At 28.3% G+C, this 12379-nt stretch overlaps 1 protein-coding gene across 4 annotated transcripts; it reads right to left on the reverse strand.

The window, feature by feature from the left end:
• Positions 1–332: 332 nt before the first annotated feature.
• LOC131623344 (mixed-amyrin synthase-like) lies at positions 333–10900 on the reverse strand. Of its 4 annotated transcripts, none has more exons than XM_058894349.1 (16): positions 10590–10899; positions 9020–9205; positions 6333–6422; positions 5266–5463; positions 5091–5175; positions 4826–4992; positions 4294–4485; positions 4089–4202; positions 3869–3988; positions 3425–3547; positions 3234–3332; positions 2609–2665; positions 2116–2484; positions 1691–1771; positions 1493–1576; positions 333–851 (listed from the first exon to the last, which is right to left on the reverse strand). In XM_058894349.1, exons 1-16 carry the CDS (start codon positions 10788–10790, stop codon positions 723–725), a joined length of 2295 nt encoding a protein of 764 aa, XP_058750332.1. In that variant the 5' UTR covers positions 10791–10899; the 3' UTR covers positions 333–722. The 4 variants fall into 4 exon arrangements, with proteins under 4 accessions (XP_058750332.1, XP_058750333.1, XP_058750335.1 ...); XM_058894351.1 differs by having other exon boundaries at positions 714–851; positions 1696–1771; positions 10590–10900; XM_058894350.1 differs by lacking the exon at positions 6333–6422.
• Between the last annotated feature and the right edge of the window lie 1479 nt (positions 10901–12379).

The raw sequence follows: 12379 nt of genomic DNA on the forward strand, positions 1-12379 counted from the left end.
TTATTGTTTTGTCGGTGGAGTTCGGCCGTTCATGTTGTATCAAGGTTGGAGAACCCTTAGTTCTCTCATTTATTGAATCTTTGCTTTAAAAAAAATATTTAAAAGACTTTGTTTTTAGTGTTATTTATATTTTTTTTAGTGTTATTTGAAACTAATAAGTAGAACTCTTCACCTCCACATATCTAATACAACTAAATTCACAAGTCATAAATCTTCTTAATAATCGAATCTTAAGCACCGTACAACTGAATCTTAAAGATTTATTGTTTCCTTTCAAATAAAGACAATCATTCCTTATCTAATGTGTCTGCAACAACACTAAAAATACACCATTAAAAAAAAGAAAGAGAAATATATAATATACTATTAAATAATCAATTTTCATTATCATAAGATTACACAGACGAGAATGGATCCTCTCATATTTTATCCCTTCTGCTCCTATGCTGCTATAAATCCAACGGTTGTTAAGCAAGAAAATAATAATAAACTAGTTGGACTGTAGAGGAAAATATCATCTAAAGGTAAGAATTGTGGCTGACTCAAGGGCAATAGAGGAAAAGCTGGAAAAAATTTATATCCCACACAGACACACTTAAAAATAATAATGTATTCTTTTGTATGTAGTTTAATAGAAGTAGAATGTTTTGTATTCTTTTGAAGTGTTTGCTTGATTCTTTATTCATATGGCTTTTTTTTTATGCTCGGCTCAATGTTTCATATTAAACTGCAACTTCAGTGGAAGCCAAAAGAATGCGTCTCCTATATTCAGCTAGAGCCCATGTTGGAAAAATATCCCTATACATTGCATAATGCAACATACAATTTTTCATGAATACTCCTGTGAGTTCCTGCCATGACATAAATAAAAACTTAATTAACAACTTATTAGCTTACCATCACAAAATTTATGCTATTAAAACATCTCTTTTAGTCATTAGTCATATAGTGGACGACATCAAGTTTTATAAATTTAGGGAGCAAAGAAAATTACTCCAAATTAGCTTTTGCAAGTTTATGCCCAAAAAGATTTAGATTTTGCAAGTAACATAGCCTAGGCTATTAAGCTCAATTTAGTCAAGAAGTTGGACTGTCAAGGTAACAAATTTGACATGATCTACTAACTTTTGATGAACATAAATAGAAGACTCAAAAACACTTTCTGCTGTAAGATATAAGTAGATTATATGAACTTCAATCTTGTAAAGACCTCAAAAATTGTGTTTTAGGTTGAAAAATTCACAGAATTATTGAAATTTGAAAATTGCTTATTAACATAGTCTTAATATAGGTTTATTTTGAATTGAGATTTATTGTACTCATATTAGTCTATCAATATAATTTTTGCAACATAATACATGTTCCTTGGATATTAATTAATCTTTTTGTGTCATATTTTTCAAATTCTCACTCGCTTCATCACACTCATTAAACACAACTTTTGATAAATATACAATAGACATAATATCAAAATTAAAAGATTGAGATGAACCTGTTGGGGCCAATCACCCTCTTCTGATTGGAAATTGATGATCAACTTTACAGCACGATGAAGAGGTGTAGGGTCTCTCTCCACCTGCACAAATATACAAAATAGTCATATTTTGACATTCATTAGTAGTTAGAGTAGTAACTAAGCATTTTGAATATTTTATTTTGAATATTTATTTACAGTAAAAAGTGAAGATACCTGACCAGCATGAATTAAACCCATAATAGCCCATGATGTTTGCACAATATTAGATTGGCTTCCTTCAAGAGGTACATATATCTGCATTATTTTCACTCAATGACATATCATAATTTATGTGTGTATATATCTGCATTATCTTTCGAATATTTTTTATTAATTAAGATACATGTGTAATTACAGAAATTAACTTATCTAGATAAATGAGATCTATTTAAGGCACTGACTTCTCAATAAATATTTTTCACACACAATAGTCAATATTAAATTGAATACAGACCAAATGATTAAGGTTCCAAATATCTACCACTGTGCCAAATTTGTTAAATATTTTCTAAATATTATTAGTTTGGTTCATTTTGAATCCATGCAATACCTTTGAATTAATTAATTAATTAGTAGGTTAGAATAATTCAACAACGAACCTTTTTTGAGTTAGAAAGATGGCTCTCCCCCCATCCACCATCCTCTCTTTGTGTTGTGAGCAAAAATTCTACAGCTTTGCGAATGGCGGAACAATTGTCAAAAGTCTTGCCAGCAGCCGCTAGACCGCTAAGAGCAAACCAAGAACCATAAGTGAAACAAATTCCCCAATTTCCATACCATGAACCATCACTTGTTTGTTTATATTCGATAAATCGAACCGCATTTGCAATGAAATTTTCAACCTCTTTATTTCTGTGTTCTGGATATAGTTTTTTAAACAAAACTAAAGCTTGAATTGCTGATGAAGTGCATTCAACATATTCACGTTCAACTACAATTTCATCAAGAAATTCAATTGGATTGAATAGCTGAAAATTAATAACAAATATAATTAATTACTAGTATATATATACACTATAGAGAACAAATTAATGTAAGAGATTTAACAAATATTCTAATTTTTTGGTTATTGATTAATATCATAATACTTACTTCTAACCATTCTACAGCTTCTGATGGCTCCCAAGCCGGTAAACCACCTTTTTTACCCTGTAACAATACATCAAAAACAAATCATGTTTAATAAGAATATTGAACATTAATTACACTTTGATGATTATATATTGTATAAATGTGGTTGATTCAACAGTTGATTTTAGCCTATTAACATAATCTTTGCATTTGCCAATTTTTTCAGAGTATTCTTTATTATGGATGATAATTGGGTGAATGTTTATTACGTTGGTGATAAGCATGTGAATGAAGTGGAAGAATTTTAATAATTTGCTTTTAAAAACTTTTTAAAATTAATTAAATGTTTTCATTTCCTTGTAAATTAGATATTTTAATATGGCAATTAATTTCAATACAAATGTGTCTTATTATTTGTTACAAAAGGGAACTAATATATCATTTTAATATTATTTACATACACCAAGAATATCAATAAATTTGGATGATTTTTTTATGAAATTACTTATGCTTTCCTATGATACCATTAATTTATTATCGCATTTCACTTATTTCTCTCTTTATAATAAATAGTTAAGTGGTGCAAAATTTCAAATTAAAAATTAAAAAAATATACCAAAGAATGAAGAGATAGTAGAGGACTTGCCTGGAGTGATAATAGAATATTGACGGAATCATATAACATTTCAGGTTCCATCTTTTCCCCCACAATATTCGCAGGCAACATAGAAAAAAGCAGACAACACTAAAACAAGTGCAAAATAAATTAACAAATATTTGTATTTTGTTTGTGATTGTAAAAGTAGACAACACACTCTTATATTGTTAGTTAGTTACCTTTAAACCTTCTGCTGTGCAATCAGTAACAGACCATCCATGATCTTTATCAGAGAAGGTCCATGACCCTTTAGAGATATGACGATACATGCTTTTAAAGTCTCCTGAAGGATTGTCCCTAACCTATAAAATGAATAGTAGCACACATATTTTCCAATTGTTTAATGAACACTAACTTTGCAATTGATGACATTTTTGTCATATATAATTAAAAACAATATATTTGTACAAGTTATAGTTAATACAAACTTTATAATGTATAAGAGTGTGCACATAATAAGAAACATTAAATACTGATAAATAGGAAAGCTTATATTGTTCTTTTTCATGGTCAGTTATACTCATCTTAACAAAGAGAGAGTACACATGTTAATAGATGATAAATATAAGAGTATTTTTAAAATTTAGTAAATATAATGTTCTTATCACTGAATTTAAGTCCACCTGAGACAACTTGATGAATTCATGTCCTTTTGCAAGGGTCGGACCAATATCCTCAATCAGGTTAGTGGCAAGCAAGGTTTGAATGATCAAATTAGCATCCCATGTTTGGCTACCAAAACTCTACATTATAAAAATATGTGCATTTATATGTGATGATATAATAATAGTGAAAATATTCTAGTAATTGACTTGCATTAAAATAAGGTAATATAATTTGTACATGCAAGGTCATTCCATCTTCTGAAACCCATAAATAATCTGGGAGCCTAGCAAGATGCTTCTTGAATGCATCTCCATTTGAATCTTCCACCCAACAAGCTAGCATGCACAAAACCTAAAAGGAATTTTTGTTCATCAATTTAAATGACTTAATCCCCTATTATATAGATTATTATATAGATTTTTTTTATTATTGTGATAACTACCTTTTCTATACACCCAATAGTTATGTATCGACTATTTTCATCTTCATAATGGATATGTTTCATTACTGTTTCGAGAGCTTTTTCTCTAACCAGCTTTTTAAAAGGCCAATGAGTCAAAAGTGGCTCCATGCAAATGTATAAACTATCCCATATTAGATCTTGTATCAAAGGATGTGGATTGTAAACATCTTCCTGCATTTTTCATAGAAAAACAAATTATTTATAAAAAGAGTACAAGATATACTTAAACCAAATTAAAAAAGAGATCTTCTAGCAAATAATATATGAAATGGACAATTATTGCTCTCATTCAGTATTGTCCATGGCGTATAACAGTGAGCCAAAATACCGGCATACCAGCCACTATGTGGTGTTGTTAAGTAGGACGATGGTAGAAAAAGCCATAATATTTGTCGATATTTACCACTGCGAGGAGCCAAAAAACTGCCACGTATATCTCCCATGACAGTTATATTATAAATAGGATATGTATATATACACATTATGGTTAATCAAAGATTAAATTCCTCACCTTTGCACATAGGTGACGTGTTTTTTTCCAGTTAACATTTGCATAAGGTTGATTCAAGAGTTCTTCTCTTAACATTAGGATGAGTGGTGTGATTGGACCCACAAATCGCTTCCCATACAAGTAAGACATAGGCATGTATACCAATCGGCAATAACACAACATTCTAACTGTATTTGGTAAAAGATAAAAATGAAATAGAATAAACACTCAATTTAATACATTATATTCATTAAAAATGTGAAAAAAAATAAGTTAATTACTAAACCTGGATGCTTAAGAAGAAAAGAAGGAAGCATCCAAAACTCAGGGGGCATTGGGTTACTTGCACGCCAATCCAAGATGCCAAGTATCTGTATTGTTTCAATATTCTATCAGATTAGCATATATGTACATTATTTTTTTGCATAATTATATATATTTTATATTAGATAAAACATTACCGAAAGCCAGAATTTCCCCCATGAAGATACATGTGTCACCCCACCATGATTATGAATCCATTTTCTTGCTCTAGCACAAGCATTTTCTTTACCTCCATTCAGACCTTCTCCAAGTATTCGCATACATATGTAATTTAGTACAGTACAAAACATGGTACTGTGACCCTCCACGTGAAGTCCCCACCCTCCATCTTCATTCTTTAAATGAAAATGCAACATAACCAACATTAAATGTTATTTTTTTGCATGAATATATTTTAAGCTATATGTGGTTGAGTAAGACGACCAAGTTAATTAATTAATATAATAAAGTGAAAAGATTATAATTCTCTTGTTTTTTTCTACTTAGTCAATACGTCTTGAAATAGAACAAGTATTACTCTTAAAATTTAGGTTGAGTTTAACTCGACTCTACAAAACCAACTTGTAAAGTGAGAGATGTATCCCACTTAAAAATATACTTTCAAGTCATTATATTCAATGCGGGAGTCTCAACACACAAACTCATGGTTCAAACTTGACATTTGAAGCATTGTCCAATAGTAGGTGGCCTAATAGATCTTGGATAGACTCTTATATCATTTTACAATTTTATATTGGAATTATATCAATCTTAAAAAACAGTTTATAATGCAATGAGTGCCACTATATTTTGACCTAATCTCTTTTTGATGTGGGAATTGAATTTTCCTAATACACACCCTAATGCCCAGCACCATTGGATTTTGTGCGTAGAGTAAACTAGGGTAACTCATACTTATTAACATGACGTATAAAGTGAGAGATATCTCTAGCTTTTGAACACATTTTCATACCATATCTCATCAAATTTGAGATTGTGATCAACACACTCTCTCATACTTTGGACATTTTTAATATGGCTCGAGTGGTTCATAAAGGATGGCCAGAGACATATATTTTGGATAAGTCTGATACCATTTTATAAATTTGATTAGGTATAGTTTAATGCTACAAAATTGGTTTGGTATAAGGAAGGGGATGTCTCCTATTCGTATAAATCCATTTTTAAGTCATACATCATTTGAGTGTGGGATTCTCAAGAATACCTGATGACAATATATATAACGAAGTATCTCTTTCACATACTCATCGGAAAACATCGAATCAAGAAGTCCTGTAACGTACATACAAAAGACCTGCAATGTTTTAAGTGAATGGAAAAGTTAATCTTAATTAGTACATTAGCATATTGGAATTGAACTTTATATTTAGAAAAAATGTATATGTAAAGCAAGCACAAGGAATTGTTTTTATTTTGACAAAATCTATTTTTATAGTGTTTAATAATATATGTAATCTTAATTTCATGTGTATAATAAAAATTTAGAAATTTCTATAAATAAATTTCATAAACAATAACATAATGTTTTCAAACTTTGATTTTCTATGTTCATTTTTATTATTGATGGTTGAATATGAAATGAAATGATAATTGATATAGTTTACTAATGATATAATATATATATATATATATATATATATATATATATATATATATATATATATATATATATATATATATATATATATATATATATATATATATATATATATATATATATATATATATATATAGAGAGAGAGAGAGAGAGAGAGAGAGAGAGAGATAGGAGGGTTATATTGACTCCAAGAGTAAGTTATAATAACTTACTCTACATCTTGACCATTAATTCTTTTCAATCTAATGGTTAAAAATAATAAGTCATTAAATGTGGAAAGAGAAAACTATTCCTTATTATTTTTAATCATTAGATTGAAAAGAATTAATGGACAAGATGTGGAGTAAGTTATTATAACTTACTCTTGGAGTCAATATAACCCTCCTATCAGAAGAGACAACCCCCTTGGCATAACCCAGACTCTCGAAGAAGGATATCAGTGGCCCATTCAGAAAAATGTCTTTTGGAGACAAATCATCCATAATATAAACATAAGACCCAGAATCTGACAAGAAGTGGATTTGAAGAATGAATTTGGAGAATATGATTGAGCATTGATAAGGTGTCCCTAGGTCTATGAATCATATATTAACATAAGCCTTTTATTGAGGGGAATGACCAAAAGAATCGTTTTTGAAATGTTTTAGATTATCAGAGTAAATGTCAAACATCCTGGTATATTGTCATATAGTACTCTATTATGAGGAATATTGTCAATACAAAAAGAAAAAGTGAAGAAACAATACAATACACATTCAAGGGTAAAGATTCAGTGTTATGTTTAAATATGTCAATGACAAAAGTTCAAATATTAGAGACCTTAAAAACATACTCTCCAAAAACCCAAATAAAAAAGAAAAAAATTAGAAAGAAAGGAAACTATAGACCTTACCTTAAAGAAATAAAGATTATCGTCCGCGTGTCTCATGTACCAAGTAACAAAATATTGCAGATGAACTTAATAAACAATCATCGCAAAAGAGCTCGCAAGAAATAAGAAAGTTGATGATACAAAAGAGGAAGAGCTTCTACAGTTTGCAAATGATGAAAAAGGAAAAAAATCATATACTTCAAGAACACTTTAATTTTTATGCGCCCCGATCACAAAAGGACCGTATGAACCACTATATTGGGAAGCTTAAGCCGCACCATCAACAGTCAGGATCTCCTTGTTCGAGGTACTTGTGAATCCTAAGATAGAAGAGACATCTTAATTTACTGACTAGTATAGGGACACATGTTAGAAGCTCCCTATAAAATGCTACCCATTATAGAAAATGCTTTTAATGCGCCTGTTCCCAACGAAAGTAACGTCTCAGCGAGACTTTTCACTTGCGCATGTCAGCATCCAGCCTAGGAACGTACGCGACATACCCTTGTCCTACAAAACATTGAGAAGTATTTGGGGTAGGGCAACTATTATGGATCGTTTACAAGGCTCATATCGAAAGACCCATGAGCGACATCAAGTGAAGAACGCATGGAGTAGGTGGTTCCTCCTTCCACCAAGGGAAGATGACCCCTCCTTCCAAATGTGTTGATCACCGTCTAATTAAATCCAACAGTCATCTGCACAACACACCTCCTCTCACGCAGACGTTTTTTTTTACCTCTCACACTATGATAAAAAGTGCGTCACTTCAAATATTTAAATTCGTTTATACTCTCGCTGACTTAAATGTTGTAGTGCAAACCTTATATGTGTGAACCCCTTATCCACCACATTGAAACTCCATTTATCCAAGATCTCATCTCACTCATCACTTCTAGTTCCCAAACGCAACAAAAAACATGTACATTATTATATTATCTCCTCTGTTTTGCAATAAAAGTTGTTTAAAACTTTTGCACCTAAATTAAAAAATATTATAAATTTTTCATGACTTTTTCTTAAATTAACTTATTAATAATTTATGTTTCATCAAAGTGAAATATAATATTTTACGAGTAACATACATAATATTAATTAGATAATACAATAATAATAATAATGAATAATTTTACAATAAAAAAATAAAAATAATATTTATGAGTCGTTTTTATAAGACGCTTTGGAGAAAAAATTTACACTAAAATATGAGTTGTTTTGTAATACTTTAATGTTATCTATTATCCTCTATTCTTTTAATTATTTAAATTTATCTTATCATACCATTAATAAAAGATAGTATTGTAAAAAAAATTACAACTTCTCTTTTTCATATAATAATAATTAATTTTTTTTATATGCGTGAAAAGTCAAAACGATTTATAAAAAAATAGAGGAAGTAGAATAGAGTGGTAAAGGTACTAACCAGAGGAGGAAAATAAAATAGAGGACCTGCATTTAAAGAAGGCCAATGGCCATCATTAGACTGAAGTGCGGATAGGTGATGAACGGCTCTTTTCAATGTGATTGTAACTTTTTCTTCTGATATCTCCTCTTCATCTTTGATCTTTACACTTTCTATTGTTTGTTTAAAATTCTTTTCTTTTAGAATCTACATATGTAATAACAAACATGGAGAGTATATAATATTAATTTATTGATGATAGTTACAAATGTATACACACGCATACATATAAGATTAAAATTTATCAAATTAATTGGTAATTTATTTAGATGATCTTACACATCAAATAAAATTTTATAGCACATTTAGTATATTTTTTAAATGATATTTTAATATTTTCTCAAACATTTGAGGATAAGGGATACAACTGTTTGGTAGAAAGTAGACTCTTCCAACTTTAGTTATAATAAAATGAGTTAAAAAAAATACATACCCAAGTTTCAAAGGTCTACATTTTTATTTGTTTGCTTACAAATTAAAACAACATATAAATTAGTTTACTTGATAACTATTCAAAGATATAAAATACAAAGGCAGTTGTTCGAATTCACAGTATCTTATTTACTTATTTGTAAAGGAAAATTTTCAACTATTAAATTGTTTGACAAAAATAAAATAATTTTAACATTCAGAGATCATTTGTAGATTTTTCATTTTTTTTAAAGACAGATGTTCCAATTCACAACATCTTATTTCTGCAGATTTTTCTTCAAATTTTATTGCAGATTTTAATTTTAAAAATTAAAAATAAAATATTTTTAACATTTAGAGATCATTTTTTTAAAAAAAAAATTAAGAATTAAAATAAAAAATACACCACCAAAAAATTATTTAAGCCTCAAAAATATTAAATAGTTAAAATTTAAAAAATAATGAAGTTTACGGCAGAGGGTCAACAATATTATTGCAACCAAGATTAAATGTCTAAAGTAAAAGATGAATAAACTTATTGATTTTAGATGAAATTTTCAAACATGAAGAAATGTAAAAATAAATATATTGGTCTTAGTGGTTCATATTTTGATTCAATAATATGTAAAATATAAATATTAGCCAACAAGCAATAATATGTGATAGACAACAAGCAATATTATCCAGTTTTAAACATTTAACGTTAAAAATCAATATAACTGATTAACTTGTTTAAAGAAATAAATATTAGCCATGAAAATAATATAAAATAACTAGTTAAGTTAAGATATTAAAATTCCAATTAAGCCTAAATTTTCAACAAACACTAAAAATCAAATCAGTCCAACTAAAAATTATTTTGATAAATTTTGAGTAGTTATCATTTCTTCTCAGTTTTTTGTGAGTGTTGATAAACATCTAGAATCATGTGAACTTATTATGCATGTAGGGCCGTCTCACATTTGATATCTGTGGTCCTATGATTCTTTGGTAGTGGTAGTAATCACTGAAATTGTTTTCTACTGCATTTTTTAAAACTTGTTCATCATTATAATTAAGAGGTGAGAATAAAATAGATGAGCAGAAGTTATCCATAGATTTTGTATGGAGAGATAGTTACCTGGAAGCGCCAAAGAAGGTCACTGCAAGCCTTAACTTTGAAACGGTTATCATAGAAATGTTGACGAGCAGCTTCAACTTGAGCTTTCTCCTCAGAAGTACCAGCATTTGGATCAAACTCCCATGTCTGTCTTCCTAAAAAGTTATTTGTGCTGAATATGTTTGGGTCATTTCCACCATCTGATATGTTCAGCTTCCACATCTTACTTTATGTGTAGTATACTATCTCTGCACTTGAATTTATATACTACAAGTTTCAGCATATATTAGATTTTAGGCAAAATAAACACGTAATAAATATTGAAAATGAATTAGATTTGTGTCTGTAACCTCAATCACACAAAATAATATATATATATATATATATATATATATATATATATATATATATATATATATATATATATATATATATATATATATATATATATATATATATATATAAAATTTAAGATCAATAGGAAATAATATGATATATCCGTGCATAAAAATTAACGTCTTACAAAATTTCATGAAAACCGTTAATTTTAATCATTTTTTAACATATAAAATAATTTTTAATTGATGTGAACTTTTATAGGTGTGATCTATATGATAATAGTTTTTAATCCAACAATATATTTTATTATACGGACATAGAGTGAAGAGTTATCGGAGATATTAAATTACTAAATTCGACATCTTGGTGTCATTTTATCCTTTTATATATATATATATATATATATATATATATATATATATATATATATATATATATATATATATATATAAATTAACTTAGATTAGATTGTTGATGGATGGATCAAAATAAATCATAAAACTATCAAGATTTTATTTTATTTTTTAAGATATTAAATCTAATTATCCATTAAAATAAAATTCATTCTATTTATCCTTTAAATCTTTTTAATGGACTTCATCCATAAAATTAACATAAATAATTTATTTAATTTTTTCAATTAAATAGTTTAAATGATATATTTTACAAAAATTATATTTAAAAGAAATACTAAAACAATTTGTTTTATTCTAATATTTTTCGATTTCTCACACTCACGAAATTCATATCGTTAATCATATTAAATAATCTTATATTAATCTCTCTTTCAATCACGAGAAATCTCGCTCAATTGTACGTAAGAGAAATGCTAACAACACTATCTCTAACACTCACTTTCTTATTAGTTGAAACATGTGTGGGTCTTACCACTTTATGTGGAATTCATTTTCAAAGTGAGGGACTCACACATGTTTTAACATAGAAAAGAGAGTGTTAAAAAAAGTGTTGAAAAGAGAGTGTTGTTATCATCCCTCTTGTTAGCGTAACATGTTTAGTTTGAAACAACTACAAATTAATGTAAGAGAAATGCTATCAACACTCTCTTTTTAACACTCTCTCTAACACTCACTTTTTTATTGGTTGAAACATGTGTGGGTCCTACCACTTCATGTGAGATCCATTTCCAAAGTGAGGGACCACGCATGTTTCAACCAATAAAAAAGTGAGTGTTAGAGAGAGTGTTAAAAAGAGAGTGTTGTTAGCACTCCTCTTAATGTAAACACGTTAATAGTTGAGGATGAATAATCAAATTACTATTTTAATCCTTTATTATTTTATTGACTTGACTAACCAGTGTCCTTAGGGTACTCTTTACAAGTTTTTAAATAAAGAAATATTTTATAAGAAAATTGACAATTTTAATTTTTAATGCACTAAATACGTATATTTTCAAAAAAAATAATAATAATTATTTAAGATTTTAAAAAATATCTCAAAAACACTAGTTAGCA

The sequence above is a fragment of the Vicia villosa genome, unplaced genomic scaffold (assembly GCF_029867415.1).
Source record: "Vicia villosa cultivar HV-30 ecotype Madison, WI unplaced genomic scaffold, Vvil1.0 ctg.000060F_1_1, whole genome shotgun sequence".
NCBI classification, from domain to species: domain Eukaryota; kingdom Viridiplantae; phylum Streptophyta; class Magnoliopsida; order Fabales; family Fabaceae; genus Vicia; species Vicia villosa.